Below are 23,826 nucleotides of genomic sequence, written 5' to 3'. Positions count from 1 at the left end.
CTATTTTTTTTTCGGTCTATACTGTATTGCAGCAACAATAATGCACATAAAAATTTCAACCCACTTTTATTTTGAAGAGAATCTCAAGACGAAACTTTTTTTCCTTTGACTATTTTCTCTAATGTCAATATTTTCCTAGTTGTACCTGAAAGAAAAGAGAAAAATGCACCTTTTTTAACTTTTTTTCACATTTTATGTCGCAATTATCATTCTACATAATATTTAGAACTATTTCCAACAAAAATTTGCGTTACTATATGAAACATCCATACAACCTACTTTTAAAACGAACTGGAGTATATGCAGGTAACGGTACAAATGATAGCTTTGGAGTAAAGGCCAAGTCTATATTTACACCAAAAAATAAACAAAATTGTTTAATATTGATCAATACGTCAGGCACCACTGAACTTAAAAATTAAGTTGTATAATAAAATTACCCAGTATGGCAGCTGTAAGATTCAATTTTATGAATTCAGTGAACCACATTGCACAACACGAACACTTCAGCCCTGCATACATCAAAGGCTTATTTACACACAGAAATGTCAAACTAGTAATAACTCACAATTAGTACGATTTGAATTGGCTTATGCATACCAGATATTAGAAAAATATGATCTATGGTTTAGTAGAAAAATCTCAATATTGGTTTATTGGATTCATCAAAAATAAGATTAACATTTGGCATTAAAATGCAAAGACAGTTACGTTATTTTTTTATCCATAGTTTCGTCTAGTTATCGATTTCCTTTTTCTACAAAAATAATCAAAATAGTTCATAATTGGCCAAATACATTGGACTATTACACACTGACCTTAAAAATTAGGTCATGTAATAAAAATACCCAGTACAGCAGCTGTAAGAGTAAATTTTTTTATGCATTCAACTTTTAACGTGTCTTTCATACTAGCATCAACTGCAACCTAACAAAATCGTTTTACAATCACTTTTTACTACTGCTCCATCACAGCATAAATCAGGAAAACCTTACCTCATCACCCTGTTTATGCACTGAAGTGTCAAATTCTAGTAATTTATTTTTAAAGAAATCCTCGAGGTGAAAAATAAGGACCAAGATTCAACAATCGCAAATAAAACGCTTTATTATAGGAAAATTAGTTTTAATTTCACAGATATATAAACATTCTTCATTCAATAGCTAGAACTGTACAGGCTGAAAAAAAAAAGTTGGAACAATATAATTTTGTAAAATTTAAAAACCTATGCGCGATCACTTGAGGAATCTCATCTTAATAAAAATAGTTATGGAGTATAAATTAAATAACAAAAATAGGCAATAATTTAAAATTACACTAAAACTTTTCCTCGTCAAGGCCGTGTTTGAAAAACATCATCACGGGAACGGATTCCCCATCGATATCCCTATATTCCATCAGTCCGACCATGCCGTCGATGTCCATGGACTCGCCGGTGAAAAATTGCAACTCCTTAAACCTACCCAGAATGTCTTTCATTACTTTATTCATATTCGTTTTGAAGATGTTTACTTGGTCCGGAGATTTCTCTTCCAATTTTGCTACTAATCTGGAACAAATTTTCCCCAATCAGCCCCTCTAAATTTTCGTGCAAGTTAATTCAGTTTCGTGCATTTTGATTTACTTTAGTGTAGGGGATTGTCGAAATGTATATCAATTTTTAGAAAATTTGTTAAAATCTACAAAATTTACTGCACTTTGAAAGAGCAGCAAGGCAGAACCGTAGATTTTGGTAATATTGCATGCTTTGCTCTGAATAACACACATAAAAGCGTTATTCAGTATTAGAACACGCTTATAATCAGGGTCAAACCAAATTTTCACAAAAAAATTTCCCGATATTTCCAAATTTTCCAGGTAGATGGCGAATCACGATATGCATTCGATCACATTTTGCAATTTATCTCGAAAACAATACATTTTATGAAAGAAACATCAAGGGACAAAAAAGTTTATAAATTCAATGGCTTTCTAGCGGACTAATAATTTTTAAGAAATTCAAATATGCGACCAAATTTTTTTTGTTCTAAAGACAAACACACAAACAAATAACCTTGAGGGGATTCCTCACCAAAAAGATTCCACTATCCATTGAACTATCAGATTCCATAAAACTCCTGTATATCAAATTTAGTGATTCCCGTACAACAGGGTTCTGAGATATGAAAAAAGACTATTCTTAGGGGCAGATTTCAGAGAGCCGCAACTCCAAAAGAGGGGGCATCTGGGCAAAAATAAAAAATAAGGGTCCCCTAAATTTGTGTTAAGAATCGAGACAGTCGATAGTCAATATCTTAGTTATTTATTTATGAAAACTCCATAAATTATACACAGTTGTAAAGAGGTTATCCCTTTTTTTGTAATCAGGCACAAATTCAACGCATTTTTAGAAATACATTAATACTGACAGCAAAAATCGATTCATCTCATCATTTTATATCAGACTACACATTTTTGTCCTAAAATTTTGAAAAGCAAATGAAATACGACTAAAAATAGAAATAGCATAAAATCTGTTTCCTTCGAATATCTTCGGAACTATTTACCTTCTAAATTTAAAAATGAATCCGTGATCGGCATTAATAGAGAATTGGAATGTTAATAGAATTTAGTAATGCCCAGTAGCAGCATCACGCAAATAATGACTAATTACATCTGAAATTTAAAAAAATTCCTGGAAAATTCGAGAAATTCCCTGATATTTCCCCAAAGTTTCAATTCTATGAAATTCTCACATAATTCTAGGTTTCCCAGATTGGTACACGCCCTGTATAATATACTATTCCCAATATTTACACGTTTTATGAACTATATAGTAACTCACAATGGTTTTTTCAAAATCAAATGCGACACATAAAAAAGTACAATTGCCTACGGTTAAATATACCAAACTATTGAAGGGTTGCAAGAATACTGCTTTATCCCTTAAATATATCCAAAACTGTATCAATTCAGTAAATTAGTATATTTTAAAATGTTCATTAAATAGAAATTCTTTCGACACCATATCTTAAGGTCAATGACCTGTATACCTAAATTTATCAATAACCCTAGTAAGGACATCAATTTATTGATTATGAAACTATGCAATTTAATTCAGCAAGCAAAATCATATTTTCTGCAGAATGTACTTCTCTCTTAATCACAATTCTACAACTGTTATTCTTTTTTTGTCTAAATGAGTTTTTTATAGATATTTTAACCATTAATAAGAAAATACGATCTAATAAACAACAAATTGGAAAATTTCCAACAGTGCAAATGCAACACAAACACAAATTTATTTTTACTAAATCCTGCCTTGGCAGTTCCGGAAAAACACGCTCACAAATGCAGTGGTTATATATGATATCCAGTATTGTACTTACTTCTTCATGTAGTCCTTAAGGTAAGCGGTGTAAGACTTCTTGTCGCCAAAGGCGTAGGTTTCACACAATCTGTGATTTAAAACTATATCAACGCCTGATTCAACGGCAGCATCGGTGCCCTCATCAGCTTCTTCTGCCGAGGGATTAGATCCTTCTAATAGGATATCTCCATGTTTACGCTGGACTAGTTTTCCATAAACCTCATACAAGACTTCATCTACTAGTTTCATCTTATAACTGTCTGAGAACATTTCATCACCTAAAACAAATAATTTTAATAAAAGGCAATAACATGTATATAGTTTTAATAACATGTACATAGTTTTATGTAGAGAAATTGTGTTTAAAGTAAAACTGGTACAACTTTACTTAAACTTCTGCTAAAGGAAAAAATACTAGAGCAAATTGCAACTAGTCGATGACATTTAAGATGACAGATGGAACACAAATGATTAAATTATTTAATAATCAGTTAGTGAAGAACAAAAATATCTAGCCAGCAATGAAGCTGAAAATACTTTAAATAAAACTCACCGGTGAAGATGTCCTTATAGATCCTCATTTTGTAGGATTATTTAGATTTTCGTCGAACCACAAAAATGTCGACCTCAGCCTTACGAGAGCACCGGAAAAAGGTCGGCGAGTAATTTTGACTTTTGACAGTACTCAGAAAGTGCATTTAAAAGAGACAGAAAATGCGTGCGCATAATTTTTGAACAGTGTTCCTAATTTTTTTTCTGACAGTTGCCTTCAAAGAATTATAAGAAATAATACATTCTTTATTCATTTCATATATTTGTTGTGAATTAATGATTTATAAGTTCTAAAATTATTTAAATAAACGTTATCCATCTCTTTTGCAAATGCCATATTTATATTTATGACGATTGACGACGAACGACGACCTCTGTGATCATTTGTTATCAACATCAACAATGATTTAGAACAAGGGTCGGCAACTGGCGGACCGCGGTCCAGGTCCGGACCGCGGAAGGTAAAATACTGAACCGCCAAAAATTTTTCTAATGTATAAATTGCTCAAATAAATTATTTAAAAAATGTTTTTTACGTGTAAGTGCCAATCTTATCATTTTTTCTAGTATTTTACAATTGTGTGTGTTTTGAGTTCTTAATGGTTAGTAAGCAGATTAAATTTGAGTCCAAATTAAAATAAAAAATAAGAAATGTGGATTTTTTTCTGGACCTCGTTAAAAATTTTCAAAAGTATCCGGACCCCGCCTAAAATTACTTGCCCACCCCTGATTTAGAAGGTTTAATCTTTTAGGCAGTTTTTTGCGATCAGCATTAATTTTGGTCACTACCAACGAAATTTGACCCTCCGTATTAGTCACTGATAATAGTAATAATTAATTTCGATAATCAATATATACATGACTCATTAACAAACAGCACAGATAATCCAGATGAAAACAATTACTACCATGGTGAGAAGTTTATTGTAAACGTGTGCAAAAAGAATTGTTATTGTATTAGCAACCATGGTTCTATATTCTATATTTGATTTGTATTGTATTGTGATTTTATGATTTATCCTAATAGATAACTTCATCCTTCAGCAGATGTAAAACCTTAAAATGACGTCATTAATTATACCGTTTAAATGGTTACATGCAAGATTGTTAAAGGCCTGCCTACATTGCGAAAATTGGTGAAGTTCCAATAAAGTTTGTCAACTGTCAAAAAGTAAATAAAAGATGCTTCAAACTCAATGTGATTGGTTGTTATCCATTTCGAANCATGCTAAACAAACGTGAGTCGTGAATTTCAGTGTGGAAAAGTTAGTAAAAAATTTAAAGACACTAGATTTTACATAGTGAAAAAACTTGTAACAAACGTAACAAACTTAAAGTTACTTCCTTTTCCTCACCCCGTTCTTCGTGTGTCTGGACAAGCTCCATCCCCTCCCTGTTGCGAATCTGGCAATGCTAGTTGCACAGCCATGAGTGTTCCTAGCTTTTTTTCTGACAGTTGCCTTCAAACAATTATAAGAAATAATACATTCTTTATTCATTTCATATATTTGTTGTGAATTAATGATTTATAAGTTCTAAAATTATTTAAATAAACGTTATCCATCTCTTTTGCAAATCCCATATTTATATTTATGACGATTGACGACGAACGACGACCTCTGTGATCATTTGTTATCAACATCAACAATGCTTTGCAAGGTTTAATTTTTTAGGCAGTTTTTTGCGATCAGCATTAATTTTGGTCATTACCAACGAAATTTGACCCTTCGTATTAGTCACTAATAATAGTAATAATTAATTTCGATAATCAATATATACATGACTCAAGTTAATATTACAAGATGACAATTAAAAGAAATTATGAAATTGTTTATAATGTAATAAATTTACCCAAAACATAAATTTCCAAGTTTAATTACAGTATAATATAAATTAATAAGAACATACACTCTTTTATAAATGGATTTTATGGGCATAAAGAATAAATTATCCATATTGAAAAGGAGTAAATTCTTAACAGCTCTACGAATCTATGAGTGCAGCGGGTTAGATTACAATAGAAAAATTATTTCTTCGCATGTATTCATATAAAATAATATATAGTTATCACTTTGTTTTAAACAAAAATGAATATTACTTTTCTGTAGCAGATAATGCAATAGTTGTTAGATATATTTATACAGAATTCATTAACAACAAAAAGCACAAATTATCTAGATGAAAACAATTACTACCATGGGTAGTAATTGGGAAGTTTATTGTAAACTTGTGCAGAAAGAATTGTTGTACATTGTGAAAATTGGTGAAGTTCCAATAAAGTTTGTCAACTGTCAAAAAGTAAATAAAAGATGCTTCAAACTCAATGTGATTGGTTGTTATCTATTTCGAAAACCAATCAGAACAACTTATTGGTGGACATTTTTATAGTACGCAGCGCGGTTGTACCGATTTGCAGGGCAAAAGCAGTGTGCAACATAAATAATACCAAAGTAACCAAACCAAAATTCGTTTTGTCGGCGTTGTTGTATCACCACGTGTGAATCAGTTCTTGAAATAATAATAAACAGTGAAAATGGCTAGTGATTTGGAAAAGAAAATCATTCGTCAAATTGAGTACTACTTTGGCGACATAAATTTGCCGAGAGACAAATTTCTTCAAGAAAAGATAAAAGAGGACGAGGGATGGGTTACACTGGAAGTCCTCCTAACTTTCAAGAGACTTGCCGCTTTATCCTCAGACCCAGAAGTAATTGCCAAAGCCGTGGAGAAATCTGAAAATAAGCTTGTAGAGGTTAGTGAAGACCAAAAAAAACTCAGACGTAACCCAGAAAAACCTCTCCCAGAGCTAGATGATGACCGCCGCAAAGAACTTATGGCAAGAACTGGTATGTATTATATGACATTGTAAAGAGTTGACGACTTACAGATGTATTTTTTTAGCCTACGCTAAGGGTTTCCCACTAGATGAGGAATTGAACGACATTCTAAGTTTCTTGGAAGCTTACGGCCCTATAGAATCGTGCATACGTCGTTCGACAAAGGACCACAAATTTAAGGGGTCATGTTTTATAATATTCAAAGAAATGGAGAAGTGTAAGAGTTTCATTGAAAAAGAAAGCTTGAAGTATAAGGACACCGAATTAATAAGGAAATGGCAGAATGACTACTTCGAAGAAAAGAAAAAGGAGATAGAGGAACGAAAGAAGAACAAAAAGGAGAAGAAAGGAAACGCAGAGGATAAGCCAGAAAAGCAGCTGGAGTTCCCTAAAGGGGCAGTGATACACTTCAAAGGCTTGGAGGAAGGGCAGACTTTAACAAGGGAAGAATTGAAAGAGAAGGTGAAGGAGGTAGGAGGAGTGGATCTCGCCTTTGTAGATTTCAACAAAGGCGATTTGGAGGGGTACGCGCGGTTTCCCGAAGAAAACAACGCCGTCGAGTTTATGAAGAAGTTGACGGACGGAGAGTTGGAGGTGGAAACGTTCAAATTGAACCTGCGCTTGTTGGAAGGTGAGGAAGAAGAGGCATACTTGAAGAAAACTTCCGATACGGTGATGGAATTGAGAAAGAAACAGAAACAATCTAGTAGGAATAATAGAAAACGTAAAGGGAACTTTGGAGGTCATGGTAGAGAAGCGAAGTCAAAGAAAAATGAATAGTTTTAGTTTTTAAGTTTTCAGATGTTTTCTTGTATGTTTTATTTTTTATTGACTGTAACTGAAAGTATGACCATTCTCTTGTTAAGTTTTTGTATGATTTCTAATTTGATCCTGAATTTAGGATAAGTTAGTGGAAAAATATATCGATGTAAATATATTTTATTGTATTGCACTCTAAATATATATTTGTAACGATAAATGCATAAACTATTAACATACTTTGACAAAGTTGGTATGTTATATCAAATGTAAGAGTTAAGAAAACAATAAAGTGGTTAAAATATTGTGTATTCAATTTATAGAACTACAAAAATATATTTTAGAATAACAGGCTAAACTTTCGCAACATCTTGTAAATCAATAGTTAGGCAACCAACTATTACTTGAATGTATAATTGTGATTGTGAAACAATATAAAGATTAAGTTACGCAATTGTCTATACACATCTGTGAAATGTTGGTTGCATAAATCTACGCAAATACGTGTCCAATTTAAAATACATAATAGCTGTTTTACATTGACAATGTATTGATCAATTAATTCATGAAGTCGCTTCATCAAGAAATTAGACAAGTGTAATGCTCCAAATCTGCTATCAAATAACTTCATGAATTTATTCATCAAGTTCTTGACGAATTAGAGCATGTTCTAATTTTCGTCAATTTCTTCGTGAAGTTTGGAAGTACCAACCCAACAGATTTCCAGCCTCAGATCAGTAATGAGGTTATGTTATTGGAATATGTAAATAATTGTGTGGCGTCGTGCTAGTTTTGCATTGTTTTTACTGATTTGTTACAAACACTAATATCTATATAATATGTGTCAAAACGGTACCGTTGTTGTATGACTATAATTACGAGTGGAAAGATGACATGTTTGAAATTTATTTGCTTCTTAGATTCGTTGGTAGAACTGATTCATGGGTCAAAAAACTTGACAAAGTCTGTAGCAGTGTAAAACCACACTGTTTACCAATAAATTCGGGAATTAATTCATGAAGAACTTCGTCAATTTATTCCTGAATAAATTGTCAATGTAAAACAGGTTTGTTTAATTCATGGTTATTTATAATATATAAATGTAAATATAATAAAGAATAGAATTAAAACATTTTTGCGTTTTAAAATTACAGTGTATCTTTGTCTTCATTATAAATAAACTATTAGGCAACGAACAATTAGCTAAAAGTGTAATTTTGATTTCCAAGTAATATGATGAGCATTTATGCAATTACCTATACACATCCCTGATATGTCGGTTGCATAGTTCTCTGAAAATGATTTAAATGTGAAATATAAAATTTGTAACAGATGAATGCATATCCCTGTTAATAATTTAAACATTACTTAGACTAGTACAACAAAATTTAGACATACTTGTTAAACATACAATATACAATACTTTTTCAAAAGTGAATATTCTTTTTTCAATCCACAGTTTATTAAAACTGCATAAACACTTTTTCCAAAAAGTAAGGAAAAGTTGCATTTCATTTTATATAATATGGTTCTAAGTATGTAGGTTCCTGGTATAGATGGGTTGTTCACGCTTTGTTTACATAGTCCTTACGAACCAGACTATAAATAAAGCCTAAATACATATTAGAGCTATTGCCTTGTATCTATGCAATTGTTTATACCCGTCCGTATAATGTTGGTTGCATAAATATTCGAAATAAAATTCTTGAAATTAAAATTTTTAACAGTTGAATATAATTTTATATANGCAAAGGGTTGTTTGTTTGTCGTTGTTACGTTTCCGAGATCGAAAGGGAATGTTTCGAGTAATGTTTCAAACTCTCTTCAATTGGAATGTTTCGGCTATGTTTCACTAAGTAAGTTTTCAAGTGCTACATTTCTGTAATGAAACAGCAACGTTTCTAGTTATTGTTTCAAATGTGTAGTAAAACAGCTCATTTGCAACGTTTCATTTACGTTTCGTGTTTAGAGGGACGTAATGTAAATTTATTTCTTCTAAAGCATTATTTAAAAAAGTAGGAGCAATGTATGTAAAGGATTCCTAGCATTTTGTCTTTTTTTTAATTACAGAAATATTACCCACATCACGATTTATTAAATTCAATTACTTCAGTAAAGGTACATGCTGAAAAAGATTTGTACAATTGTATTAATTTGCTGACATATGTAACCTTCCTTTCCATATTTCGCTGCATTTGATAAATTAAATATAAAGAGAAAATAAAATTTGTCCTAAGATGCTACTTTGTGGTACACCACTTTTTATTGGCATTAATCGTGATCTGAATAAATGATTTATTTTCATTCCTTTGCAATTGATCGAGCAAATAATTATGAAACCACAAAAAGCACCGTGGTGAATACTTTGCATTTCGTAATACAAAATTTAAATATTAGACGAAAGCAACAACATTTAGAGAAATACTATATCACTTTTTCAAAAGTGGATGTTTTTTTACTTAGCTTTTTATGAAAATATATATTTTATTTACATTTAAAAATAAAGTCTAAATACATATTAGAGCTATTGCCTTGTATCTATGCAATTGTTTATACCCATCCGTATAATGTTGGTTGCATAAATATTCGAAATAAAATTCATGAAATTAAAATTTTTAACAGTTGAATATAATTTTATATAAATAATAATTTAAATAAATAAATATATCTTGTGCGAGAAACACAAAAGGTAGGAATTCGGGTCCATTCTCCATATCACCAATAAGTATAATAAATAGAACATAAATAGGTATATGTTCATTATACATTTTTCACTAATAGTAAGTGTAAAGAAATAAAATGATGTAAATAATTAATTCAATATCGTCACATTAACTATAACTATTCATTAGTTCTGCGAGTAACTAGGGTTTTAATTGTTTAATAAATAGCACGTAATGTAAATTTATTTATTCTAAAGCATTATTTGAAAAAGTAGGAGCAATATACTGGGTGTAGCGTAAAGGTTGGGAATAAATTAAACGGTGGATTATTTGGTTTAAAAAATAATTTTTTTCTCATATAAAGTTATGCTCTACGGGTTTTCTTTTCCAAGCTACAGGGCGCTAAAAAGTTTCAAAAAATTTAGTTTTTCTCCAATAAATTTCGAACATTATAAGATAATGGAACGAAATTTCAGCCTTAGCTTAATTTGATAATCCCCTAGTTACAGGAAAAAAAATTGACTTTGTAAGTTACTCAGTGGCGCGCGTACGGATTGTACCATACGGTATTTCGAAGAAAATTGTGGTACGTCACTGGTAAAAACATCTTTTTAATATTTGTTTATGATCTACCTTTTTATTTTAAACAAAATTACCCTCTTGCGTTTTATTTCTAGCTCTTGTAATTTTTCCGTAAATAAAACTTTTGTAAATACCATTTTATTCCACTGCTAACAGAGGAATATAAATATAACAAAAGCATTATGAAGTACGCTTTGACTCAGCCACCGAACATGGTCAAATAGGCATTGAAAAAAGATTTTTGAAATGAAAATGATATTAAAAAACTAAATTTTTTGAAATTTTTTAACACCCTGTAGCTTGGAAAAGAAAACCCGTAGAGCATAATTTTATATNATCTACTTTTTATTTTAAACAAAATTACCCTCTTGCGTTTTATTTCTAGCTCTTGTAATTTTTCCGTAAATAAAACTTTTGTAAATACCATTTTATTCCACTGCTAACAGAGGAATATAAATATAACAAAAGCATTATGAAGTACGCTTTGACTCAGCCACCGAACATGGTCAAATAGGCATTGAAAAAAGATTTTTGAAATGAAAATGATATTAAAAAACTAAATTTTTTGAAATATTTTAACACCCTGTAGCTTGGAAAAGAAAACCCGTATAGCATAATTTTATATGACAAATATTTATTTTTTAAAATAAAAAATCCACTGTTTAATTTATTCCCAACCTTTATGTTACACCCTGTATGTAAAGGATCCTTAGTATTTTGTCTGTTTTTTTTAAATTACAGAAATACTACCCACATCACGATTTATTAATTCAATTACTTCAGTAGCGGTACATGCTGAATAAGATTTGTATAATTATTGTATTAATTTGCTTACATATGTAACCTTCCTTTCCACGTTTCGCTGCATTTGATAAATTAAATATAAAGAGAAAATAAAATTTGTCCTAAGATGCTACTTTGTGGTACACCACTTTTTATTGGCATTAATCGTGATCTGAATAAATGATTTATTTTCATTCCTTTGAAATGGATCGAGCAAATAATTATGAAACCACAAAAAGCACCGTGGTGAATACTTTGCATCTCGTAATACAAAATTTAAATATTAGACGAAAGCAACAACATTTAGAGAAATACTATATCACTTTTTCAAAAGTGGATGTTTTTTTACTTAGCTTTTTATGAAAATATATATTTTCTTTACATTTAACTTTGCGCGAAAAAGATGCGAACATTTTTATGAAGCAAAACTACTTTTGAAGCAACGGGTAACTTGAATAACCACTCGGTCATTATAAAACGCAGGGGAATATTATTTATAATCTCCTGCCTTAGAGAAAGTTGAATCGCATAATAGTTCCTAGACACTGAAAGGATTGTTCCGCCAAAGTTCACATTAGACCGCAGTATGGTGTACCATAACAGTTTCAGTGATTACAAATATACGAAAATACCCAGAGACGCGGAAAGCGACGTAATATTGAACTACACCAGGAAGACCCAGCAAGACAGAGGCTATTTCTCCAGCTTCCTGGTAAGACCGAGTAATTGTTATGATTTCCACGCAAGGTCGGACACTCCTGGCTTGACTAGCATATAAATAAATTCCCATTCAATTGCATTTTATGTAACTCTTTATTTTGCATTAATTGTTCTGTCCTGAATATGAAACATTTATGATTTCTGTATATTATGTTGTGATACAGGTATACTTTTCGTTTTATATGTAATATGTATCTGCTGACACATGATAATAGATTACGTTACGAAGCCGTATTATAGTAACACAAAGCTGTTAAATATAGCGCTAGAACTTTAATAAAATTTATTATAATACGAAAAACGAAATAAAGGAATAATTCTTGAAATTTTATTTGTACTAAATTATTTATTATACAGGGTCGCTGATATTTATGGGAACGGTCGATTATCTCCTAAAGTAAAGTTGCTTCTCCTTTAATGGAACACCTTGTATATTATTCTAACCAAAATTCATATCGCACATCGTGTCCTTAAACATAACTGTTTTCGAGATATCGAACTTCGAAAATCATTTTCTTATAAATTATACAAAAATATCTTAGTACAGTCTTTGAAGCTGAAAATCAGCTATAACCTCCGAATTTTTTGAAACTGCGATGGATTTGCACGAAAATTTAGAATAAGGCTCATCTTAGGCTCAAGTTCTAAAGTGACATAAGCCCGATTGACGCTTTTTGTTTTTAGCGGTAAAAACTACCCCTAAGTGAAAGAAATTGGAAAAATTAAGTCTTAAGCATTTTATTGATAAAAATCTTGTTCAAGCACAAAGATTAAATAATTTTCCATCTTTTCGAACATGTTTTATGATATATTTGATATTTTCGACCATTTAAAGATTTGGAATGATTAAATCGTGCAATTATTTAAAATAAAAGTTACCTTATAGCTAATAAAAGAATTTTTCCCTTTCAACCCCTAAAAACCACTCCTATATTGACAAAACTGATAAAAAATTACTTTTTAAAAGCTTGGAATGCTTTAACGGTGCAGTTATTTAAAATAAAAATTTTGCTCCGAAAAAATGTAATTGGTTTTTTTTACCATAACTCGGTTAATTTCGAAGCTATAGTATCCTACAAAAAAGCATTTTAAAGATAATTTCAAGAGCTGTAAGATCGTTTGCATATAAAACCTTTTAAGTCCTTCGTTTTTTAAAGGGAAAGGATCGAAGGGCTCGAGAGGTCGTTTTTTCACTAAAATGGATACTTCAAGCGGCGATATCTCCTTTATTTTTTATGCTACAGGAATAAAAAAAAGCAAAATATTTGTTGAAAAAAAGCTACATTTTTGTTATCTATCATTTTTTACGTATAAGTAAAAATAATGCGTCCAACATAATTTAATGTATAAGTTATTTAGATTTTGATTATGAAATTAATTAATATTTTTTATTAGAAAAAGCAAACAAGAAAATTTGCAGTTACTCGACATTTTTAATATATTTTTTTAATGTTCAATACTTAAATTTAATGCATCCACTAAGTTATGCGTAAATAAATCTAATTACGGGTAGGTACTTCCATTTTTAGTAGTAGGTATAGTTGTTACCATGTCAATTATTATAACCTGTAAATCTTAAAGAACAGGACCGTATTCACTTCTCCTGAAATTTCTTCCTATGTTTTGACCATGATGTGTCTCGTAATTTGTACTCGAATAACAATTCGGCGAGTCCGGTATTGGTAAACTAGTTCGCCTGATGTAGACTCGACGGCGGCACGCTGGTCGTCAAAGTAAACCTGTATTGGTCCACTAGGTCTTAAATAATTTTTTTGTATGGTACACGTGTTCACTTAGCTTTGCCGCTTTGCCAGTGCCGTGCAGAGCATTGCTTGGCGGGGTATGTTGTTGGTATAATACGTATTAATATTATATAGTATTATTCATGGTTTCAGAATTATTATATAAATAAGGCAATTTTTTTGAATAATGAAAAATACGTTTTCAACTTTTACCGTACATTATTAAAAAAATACGCATTCTAAACCGGTAAAGGATCGTATGAAAAACACTAAAACAAAATTAATTGTAAAGGGTCTACGATTAATTTTAATTCTGATGGAAACGGTACAGCGTTTACTGCTCATTTTTCCTTAAAAAATATGAGCAACCCATCTGTTTTTGACGATAACTCCTTCAATTTTGCTCTAATTAACTTTTTTAAGGTCTTTTTGAGTTCTACAAAAAACTCCAGGAGCGTTATACACGTAAAATTAATCCTTTTTCCGTTATTTGACGTTGAATACATCGATTCGAGTATTCTCCCCAAAACAAGTCCCCTTCCACTAACCATATTTCGCTTTGTATAGGACGTACAACACTTTGTTTATTTATAAGCTACATATTTGTTCATTACACTTTTTTAAATAAAATGCGTAGTTTTTGAGTTATTCGCGAAAAATACTTAGAGTATTTTTTTTTTCACTCAAAATTCCTAGTTTTCAATCGTGAATAACAAAAAAAACTATTGATTTCTCGGAAAAATTCTTCGAATATTTTTTGCTCAAAATTTGATTCTCTATCGATTTTGAAACAAATTTCCGCCCCCGAGGGTGAAAGCGTCAATCGGCGTTATGTCACTAATGTTCATTGACCTTTTCTCTAAGTATCTTCCAAATTACCTTCAAAGTTCAATATTTTGAAATCTGAAATCTGTATGTGCTGTGCTATATAAATTTTGTTTAGAATTTCGAGAAGAATTGAAATATGGAATAATATATAGGCTGTTCCAGTAAAGAAAAAGTAACTTTGTTTCGTCATGACTTTTTGATTGATCCTATTTGCTTAATTTTTCTTTATTCTGATTGTCGTTATAATCCTTATAACATAAATAACTATACCTAATGAAGATTTTGGTTTAGGTATTTCGCTTAGTCCCTTCTTTTTAGTAACGTGCCTTTATTTAGAATACTGTCAGAAATGGATAGGACTATCAGTATTCGGATATTACTCAAGAATTACTTAAAATTCGCCTAGCGTTAAACGAGTTCGAGATTACCGTCATTATACCAGGCATACAGCGTACTGTAATATTTATTAAATCACACATGCAAGCTTCTTAGTTACACTAGGCTTGCGACTAAATTTGTTTACGTTTCTTTTATATATCATACACCTAAATACCTTTACTTTATACGAAGTAAAAACTTTCCTGTTTTGCTTTTGGATCGGTCACAAATTTACGTCAGAGTTTGCAGCTTTATCTCTGCACGCACCTTTAATTTACTACGGTAAATTGAAAATATAAACAATATACGCGTCACCACGTTTTAAGATTTAACGAAGATTAAACTATTTCCTTTGCCCACGAATAAATTTGTGCGGCTTGAAAACAAGTGGAAAACGAGAAGTGATAAACTGATAAGGTAAATGCTGAACTAAAGGCCAAATTACGGCCACTCTGACGTTAGAAGAGTCGGTTGAAATATTTGCCATAGGTTGTAATTAAAATGGAAATGTTTCTGCTGCAGGAATAGATTAGGATATTGGGAAACTTGAAAGCAATGAATATAAAGAATCCAGTTGTGGAAGCAATTCGAACAGTTTTGCGTCGTAAAGGATCGCGTGTTAGAATCAACCACTTCACTCGAGGAAATTGCTTGTATTTTAACGGTTTGGGCGAGCAATGTGCGGAAAAAAACCGGATCATTTTATAAAAGAAGGTGTAGTAAAAACAATGTCGAATCTGACACTGAACTTGAGATTTCAGGCTGCAAGAGATACTGGATTAATCTAGAAAAAAAGAAAGTTTAACGGTTTTCATCTACAAAGTTTTGTAGTTCTATGATGAACCAGACCATCTTCAAAATTTATTTTATATATATTCTACGAGCTGGTCCATCGAGGAGGTGAGGAAGCCAATTGTCTAAGTGAAGTTTTTTTTTAATGAAAAGTTCCATGATGAAACAAGTGCTGACAGAATACAATGCCGTATTTTCTAAAATATACCATGGATGATGTTGCAAATTAACCGATAGCAAATGGTAAATAAGGAAAAATGCTAGTGAAAACATTTGACCTACTTGGTAAGGCAAAATGTGTAGTTTTATGTTTTTCTTTTTTTAGACTGAAAAAAAAATTGTCACGTCGTGGGGCCAATTATACATAAATAAAAATCGGCTATTTCTTATACCAAATCCAGTATGGCATAAAACTAATATATTATTATACACAATAACAATCCAGGAATCAAATCTCGATTTGAACAATGATTTATGCAAAAAAGCAGGTGTGAGGAAAAAAGTGAGACAAATGAAAATCAAGGAACAAAAAGAATACTCCACGGAAATGTCAATTCAATGAAATTTTGTTTACAACTAGGTGAAGGGTTCTATAAAGAAGTGGGTACCTAGTACAGAAAATGAGAAAGTTTGAGAAAAAAGAGTTTTGTATTTCTTCATTCTCAGCTCACAATCAGCATCAGGCAATATAATTTATGACAAACGACAAACTTCTAATAGAATATATAAAATTACAAGTTGCATTTGTAGTTGTCTTCCAAGGCCGATAATTCTGAACTAGAACAGAATTACCACCTTAGGAGATAATACGGAACTGTCGTCTCTTTGTTCAAATGTTACTTTTGACTGATGAACAAAATTTTCAGTGTAGTACAAATTTGAGGCAAAGAGTAATAAATACAACCTTTCTAACAATAAATTGCGCCACTTGCTCATGGCCAGCTTAGGTTATAGTTGCCAAAGATAAACACAGCATAACAAAACGGTTTTTAATAAGCAACTACAAGGGGAGGAGGGGTGTACACTGTACAGTCACGATACTGTTTCAACAATTTTTTAAATTTATTTACGCTCGGGTACTTTTATCACCGGAACTAATCGTGCGTTAGCTTGTGAATATACAGAAATACATCTATAGTACAGTTACTAATTTAATCACTTAATTAATTAGTGAAGGTTTAACTGTACAGTCTGAAAAACGAGCAATACTGCTCTTAAGAGCGTTATCAACACTTTTTGAAAGTCTCTATATTTAATAAAATTTTGTTTTCATCTTTTTGGCTCATCTAGAAAACCAGTTATGAAAAGAATAATAAACATATGTTAAGAGTTATTATAAGTTTTAAGAATGCACATAAAGAAAAACTATACGATTTCATTATAGGAGTTTGATTTCTATAGGTATGGATTTAAGCAAATACACAATGATGGTCAAGAAATGGCGAGCAAAACGCTAGAAGACAAAAATAGGATATTTAAGATTAAACTTCAGTTTAGATAAAAAGCTATTGAAGCTACACAAGATAGGATCTAAGAATAAGCGGGCTTTAAAAACAATGAATGTGATAAAAATTTACTTGGTTAATAAAGGCAGACCGACAAAATGTAATTGACTGTACTCTCCCGAAGGTATCGGCTCGTTGAATCTGAATAGACTTCAAAATTGCTCCACCACACTAACCTAAATGTGCGAAAATCTTGGTTTTACGCTATGTTTGTGATTCGACAAACCGTTTATTGAAATTGGTTAGTTTAACGTATGACATTTTTTTAATTCCATCCGCCGTATTGGATCCGCTATTTTGAAGTTTGTAATTTTGACTTTAGGTTCGTAATCAGCGACCTCGAAAACCTGAAGAACCATTAGGAATTTAGGTGTTTGTAACTTTACTCTTCTCTACCCTAATTTTTCAGTATTTATCTGACGGTATTCAATTTCCGAATATTAACGACGAGAAATTAATCAATTTCAACAGGCGATATCTCGAAAAGGAAAGAAGATATCGGAACGATTCAAAATAGATTTTGTACGGGAAGAGTAGTACTTTCAGATGCCATAACGAATTTTGTGGAGACAATTACCTAGTTTTGTACCTCAAACAAAGGACAAAACTTGTTTTTTCGCACTTTTCTAGTTTAAAATTTTAATGGTCTGTAATTTTTAAATTTAGAAATGGTGAAGGATTTCTTCAAAAGGGAACTGTAGCAGACTTTTTCCAAAATTGTTAATTATGTTATCCTTTTAATGTATTGTTCAAAGACCAAAAAAATGAAACCTAATTGCGATTCCTGGTTTTTCTAATTAAACGATTTCAACCAATAAAGCTGACCTAGAAAAACAAAGTACAAAAAGGATATTTGTTCTTTTTCTAGCCCCCACCAAATATTTTCATTCTTTTTGCAGTAAAAATTCATTTAATGGCAACGAATTAGCCTTTATTTAGACGGCAATAAAAGTATTTGGTTTAAAATACCATTAGGGAATAATAAACGATAAGCAACACGCGTAACCTATAAATTTTGGTGTGTTTGATCATTACTACCCTAGGTAATGGTCTCGTATGATAAAAGGTTCTTAAATAAGAGCGGACCATTGAATGATCGATTATTTCTAATCCAGTTTAACATCTTCATCAACCAATGAGTTACCATTGATGGTAGAGGAGTTGTCCAGTAAATGTATGACAAAGTAAATTTGTTATTAAGATACTCGTATTAAGAGAAGTTTGAAGTTTTATGGTACCACTCAGTGCAAGTATTCTGGATTACCTGGTCACAGTTAACTATTGTCAAGTAAAGTCAATTACGTAATGTAATAAGTTATCTTGTTATCTTTAGCAGAAGCAATGCCAGAAAAAATGTACGTATTCACTGTAAGAAGGTGCCCTCTTGCTCTAAAGGGTGCCCCATTTACGTAAGAAGTAATTTTGATAGAAAACACTGGTTTTTAAATAAAAATTGTAATTTTTTTATTAATTCATAAAGTTCACAGTACAGGGTTATGTATGGAATAGCATGTCGGGTAAATGGACTCCAAGTCTTTGCTGTAACATACTCACTTCTTTGCCGAAATTTTTCATGACTGTTTTGCATAAATACGGCTGAATTTCGTTGGTACAGCGCTCAATTTCCTCCATCGAGGTGTGGGTGGTTGTGGCGTAAATATTGGACTTCAAAAAAACTAAAGAAAACAGTCCAAATCGCATGATCTGGGCCAATTCTGATCACCAAGACGGGAAAGTACACGACCAGGAAATAACTCACGTAGCAATTGAATTGTTTCTCGGGCTGTATGACATGTGGCACCGTCTTGTTGAAACTACACGTTGTCTACATCCATCTCTTGCAATTTAGGCACAAAACACTGGATTAGCATGTCGCTACAGCGACCACCATTAACTGTTATTACCTGACCAGCCACATTTTTGAAGAAGAATGATCCGATGAAATCTCCAAACCAAAATCCGCACCAAACAGTGACACGCTGTGGATGCATTTGTTTCTCAACTCGTGGATTTTCTGAACCCCAAATGCGACAATTTTGCCGATTAGCGAAGCTAAATAGGGTATTACCGCCGAATTCTTGACAACACGCACCGATTTTCATGAAAATTGGTGAGTAAATTCATTTCAGCCCCCTTTACAAAAGTTACATATCCATAATGTGTGCTTATTGTTTTTAGGGGGTGAAAACTACTCCTTCTTGCAAAAAAACGTAAAAACCATAGAATTAAGTGTTATGCCAATAGAATAAGCATTATTTTATGTTTTGAATAATAATTTTTGATTTGTGGCGACATTTCAACCCTTAAAATCTACCCTTTATGAGGAAAAAAAAAACAAAAATTGTTTTCCCGGCTCTGAAATGTTTTGACGGAGCAAGAATGAAGAAATGAATATTTTTTACTGTTTATGAAATAATGTTTCAACACTTAAAAACCACCCTTTTTGCAGAAAATAAAGCAAAAAATATTTTTTTCACATCTTCATAGCATTTATACTGAATGAAAGACTCATCTCTGTTTATAATATTACTGATGATTCATTGCAACGTCTCAGCCCTTAAAAACAACCCTTAATGAGGAATTGAAGAATTTTTACCCGCTTCAAAACACTCAACGATACATTACTAAATTCAATGAGACCTCTGTTTGGTTCGTGATTGGAGGACAATTTTGGCAACATTTACACGATCCGACAATTCTCACTGAATAATACAATTCGTTTTTTCACGATAACTTTTTTAATTTTTAATAGTTTTCATCGCTCCAAATAACAATTTGCAGGAAACTGCAAGAGTTACAAATCAACCTTTATAGTTGAAGGGTCTTGAACTCTTCATTTTCGAGATTTTTAGGTTTCAAGGGCTCAAAGAAGGTGGTCCTTACATGCAAATGCAAACTAAAAAACGTAATATTTAATTATTATTATTATTATTATTATTATTATTATTATTATTATCATTATCATTATCATTATCATTATCATTATCATTATCATTATCATTNACCAAAAGAAAGAAATTTTTACAAATCAAAGACGGTCGGTGTTAATTATTTTCATATCTTCATTCAAGTTTGGAAATGTGGGAATGTCTTCATTTTCACATTACTCTTGAAATGCATTCAGTTCCTGAATACATTATTTGATCCTGAAGATCAGCCTTGGTCAATTTTTAGTACAGGTCCTGGTGATACTGAGATTTCTGAAGAAGTCTTGGTGAAACTGCTAATAATCATATTAGACCAAGGCGGACCTGTTTTGAGGTGGATGTTGAGGCAAGCAAATTTTTTCTGGATTACCTTCAGTATAACTCACATAATAAAAGTGTAGATCCTTACATCTGGGCGAGGGCCGAAACATTTTCGAAATAGCAAAAATGTTTACAAAATTTTTAAAAATACCTATTTTAGTTTTAGTTTTTTTTTAAGTATTTCTTGGAATCTATGCATTTTGGAAAAATATTGATGTGGAAAAAAGTTTTAGAATTGAATTTTGCACAATATACTGTAAGTTAAAAATGTTTAAATTTATTACCGATGTTGCAAAATAGCAATGGTTGATGAAGGGGCAAAATTATCAAGTTTCTTGGATAATCTTTTTAAAATATTTTAATTGCTCCGAGAGCATTCTAATTTTGGTAAAAAAAACTTTAGATTATAATAAACCAACACACCACTACAAATCAATAGTTGAAGGGTCTCGAACTCTTCGTTTTCGAGACTTTTAGGTTTTAAGGCTCAAAGGTGGTCCTTACACGCATATGCAAACTAAAAAACGTAATATCACCGTTAATTTTTGCTCTACAGAGAAATTGAAAGAGGGCAAAAATATTATAAAAAGACCTTTAATTTTGAACTCTTACATTTTTCACGTATTTTGTTTAGTTTTTTCATTATTTCAAAAAATAAAAATAAAATATTTTTAAAGATTAAAAAATTTTTCTTCATTATTTCAAACTTTTTTTTAAATTTAGGCATTCTAAACCGGTCAAACTTGCAGAGCCTATTATTAGTACCTAAATAAAGTCAACTGTACATGGATTACGCTTAGTTTCTATTTTTATGGTTTAGCCATAGATTTTATTTTTGATTTTTTTCTCCGAAAAAATGATATGACCATTTTATTTTCATCATAACTCCGCGAGTTTTTGAAATACGATTTTTTTTCAAAAAGCATTTTAAAGGTCTTTCCAGGCACTTTAAAAAAGGTTATATTAATTTTCTTCGAAAAATTAATTCTTTCGCCATTATTTTACGGTAAAAGGTTCGATTTTACTTTCCGAAAAATAAACAATCACTTTTAGAGTGATAACTCGGTTATCAACAAACAATGAATCGATTCGTTATTTCAATAGCTTTATTTGTGCGTTATATGGACTTTTCAATAAAACTCAAGGTTTTAAGTTATTTATCAAAAATGCAAATAACTCGGAAAATATTAATCTTTGGAAAAAACGTTATAGAGAAATTTTTTGCTTAGAATTTTCGTTATTAAAAGGGGTGCCTTCACATTCACCCCCAGGGTGAAAGCACACATCGGCACTATGTAACTTTTGTTTATTGAGCAATTTTCTACTTACTGTTAAAATTTCACGTCAATTGGTGCATGTGTCAAGAATCAGACCTAAAAACCGTCATATACTGAGCTATCATAACTGAAGATGACTTTTTTTTGAAAAATCTACATCCACTCGTTATTTCATAGTCCATTCAAAGAACTCTCTTCGCTCTACGTGGTCAGTAGGCTTCAGTTCTTGAGTCAATTGAACTTTGTAAGCATGAAAATGCAATTCTTTCTTAAGAATATGCTGTAGACAGCTTCTCGACCTGTACAACTCTTGACCACGGTGCCGAATTGATGTTCATGGAATCTCAACAACCTTTCACGAACTGCTTCGATGTTTTGTGTTGAACTTGTTGAAGAACGGCCAGAGTGTTGAAGATCACTAATTGATCCAGTCTCCCTGAATTTTTCAATTAATCTCTTCACAATTGATGAAGTGAAATTGCTATTCCGACCGTATTTTGCACGAAAATTGCTAACTGTAGCTGCCAAACTTCCATTATTTTCAAAATATTGCTCAACATGTTGTCCTTTCTTGTATCTCTCAGTTTTTAATAACTAACCAGTCAGTTGTCACCCTGTCTTTTTTTCGTTGGTAACCTTTACCGCACAAATTCAAAACTTGCAGGAATTTTAGGACACCTGATAGTAAATCATCGAGCACAGGTAATAAAACCGTGATAGCAAAATAATGTTTATTATGCGTGGCATATGATATTGCAACATTAATAAGATAAATTGCTATTATACAGATTATCTTAGCAAGACTTTCTAATTGGTCGATTTTAGTTAATGTATTAAACAAAGATGCAAAAGTGCCAAAAAAACTCAAATTTATAAACTCCAACAGGTTGTTAATTTGTTTAATGCCTACCTGATCCAAATTTTGACCGCGGTTTACGGAAACCAAGTTGTTTTGGCTTTTACCGAAACACTTATGGAAAGTGAGGTGAAAGTATGCAGATCTAACGACTTAGATTAACGAAACGACTCCAGGTGTCTTCCTCCGAGACGCCGACCAGCTGAGGACGGCATCAGCGCTGACCAGATACACCTTGGAAAGCATTAAACCCCACCTGATCGTCAACCGCTAGGGCAGCGCGATTCGCGCGAGCCTTCATTCAGTACAGTTTAATCCGCGGCGGCATCACTTCGCCAAACAGTCGAATAACTTAATCACCCGCGACTGTTTGTTTTTTTATCAAGGGACAGCTGATTCGTAGGAAGGAATCGGGAGAGCCGCCGCTTCTGGGGTTGGAGTGTCGAAGTCAGTTATGATTGACGGGTTGTCGGTCTGATAAGTGAAAGTGTCTGGATAAGTTTGGAAAAATGACGGAGAGGAACAGCAACGGCACCACGAATGGCAGTTCCAATTTGGAAATTGCCCAGAGCAATCAGGTAGGGCAGGATTTGGAAGGTTTAATGATTGGTAGATTTAGGACTTTTTATAGATTGGGTATTGGGTTTGAAACGTTGGTGGGAACCACGGAAAAGAAAGTTTCTCAGCTCAGATAGATCTGAACATACAAAGAGGCAAAACACTTTCAAATTCCTTTGAAAATATTGCACTGATAACTTTATTCATTACATTAATAAATAAATATTTTTGCATTATCTTTGTTTGTAATACATTAAAAATTATAGTAGGAGAAAGCTTGTGTTTACCTTTCAAATCCATTAAATTTAATTGTCCACAATATTGATTTAAGTTTCTATATTTCCATAGTAAAATATATATTATTGTCATAAATATCAAAATAATTATAATTGTAGAA

At 31.8% G+C, this 23,826-nt stretch overlaps 3 protein-coding genes across 3 annotated transcripts in view; 2 read left to right on the top strand and 1 right to left on the bottom strand.

Annotated features, from left to right (window-relative positions):
- Window positions 1–1,108: 1,108 nt before the first annotated feature.
- LOC108917554 (translationally-controlled tumor protein homolog) lies at window positions 1,109–4,018 on the bottom strand. Its single transcript, XM_018724208.1, has 3 exons — window positions 3,903–4,018; window positions 3,369–3,627; window positions 1,109–1,549 (listed from the first exon to the last, which is right to left on the bottom strand). The coding sequence occupies exons 1-3, from the start codon at window positions 3,928–3,930 to the stop codon at window positions 1,318–1,320; spliced, it is 519 nt and encodes a 172-aa protein (XP_018579724.1). The 5' UTR covers window positions 3,931–4,018; the 3' UTR covers window positions 1,109–1,317.
- A 2,314-nt stretch (window positions 4,019–6,332) lies between these two features.
- On the top strand, window positions 6,333–7,802 carry LOC108917558 (la protein homolog). The gene is made up of 2 exons (XM_018724215.1): window positions 6,333–6,747; window positions 6,803–7,802. The coding sequence occupies exons 1-2, from the start codon at window positions 6,435–6,437 to the stop codon at window positions 7,516–7,518; spliced, it is 1,029 nt and encodes a 342-aa protein (XP_018579731.1). The 5' UTR covers window positions 6,333–6,434; the 3' UTR covers window positions 7,519–7,802.
- Window positions 7,803–23,167: 15,365 nt separating this feature from the next.
- Window positions 23,168–23,826, top strand: part of LOC108917584 (venom dipeptidyl peptidase 4) — a 53,162-nt gene continuing 52,503 nt past the window's right edge. The window contains exon 1 of the mRNA XM_018724272.1: window positions 23,168–23,449. Coding sequence (XP_018579788.1) covers window positions 23,381–23,449 — 69 coding nt within the window. The 5' untranslated portion in view covers window positions 23,168–23,380. The remainder of the gene's footprint in view (window positions 23,450–23,826) is intronic.

Source organism: Anoplophora glabripennis, unplaced genomic scaffold, assembly GCF_000390285.2.
Source record: "Anoplophora glabripennis isolate ALB-LARVAE unplaced genomic scaffold, Agla_2.0 scaffold80, whole genome shotgun sequence".
Lineage (NCBI taxonomy): Eukaryota > Metazoa > Arthropoda > Insecta > Coleoptera > Cerambycidae > Anoplophora > Anoplophora glabripennis.
Note: the sequence above shows the minus strand (reverse complement) of the source record. Positions and strands in the feature narration are given on the sequence as shown.

Excerpts from the sequence above, each read along its gene's own strand:
- LOC108917554 (XM_018724208.1), bottom strand. The coding sequence starts at position 3,930 with ATGAGGATCTATAAGGACATCTTCACCG. Across the intron at positions 3,628-3,902 it reads CTATAAGGACATCTTCACCG|GTGATGAAATGTTCTCAGAC; the intron begins GTGAGTTTTATT and ends TATTTGTTTTAG. Across the intron at positions 1,550-3,368 it reads CTTAAGGACTACATGAAGAA|ATTAGTAGCAAAATTGGAAG; the intron begins GTAAGTACAATA and ends AATTTGTTCCAG.
- LOC108917558 (XM_018724215.1), top strand. The coding sequence starts at position 6,435 with ATGGCTAGTGATTTGGAAAAGAAAATCATTCGTCAAATTGAGTACTAC. Across the intron at positions 6,748-6,802 it reads AGAACTTATGGCAAGAACTG|CCTACGCTAAGGGTTTCCCA; the intron begins GTATGTATTATA and ends GTATTTTTTTAG.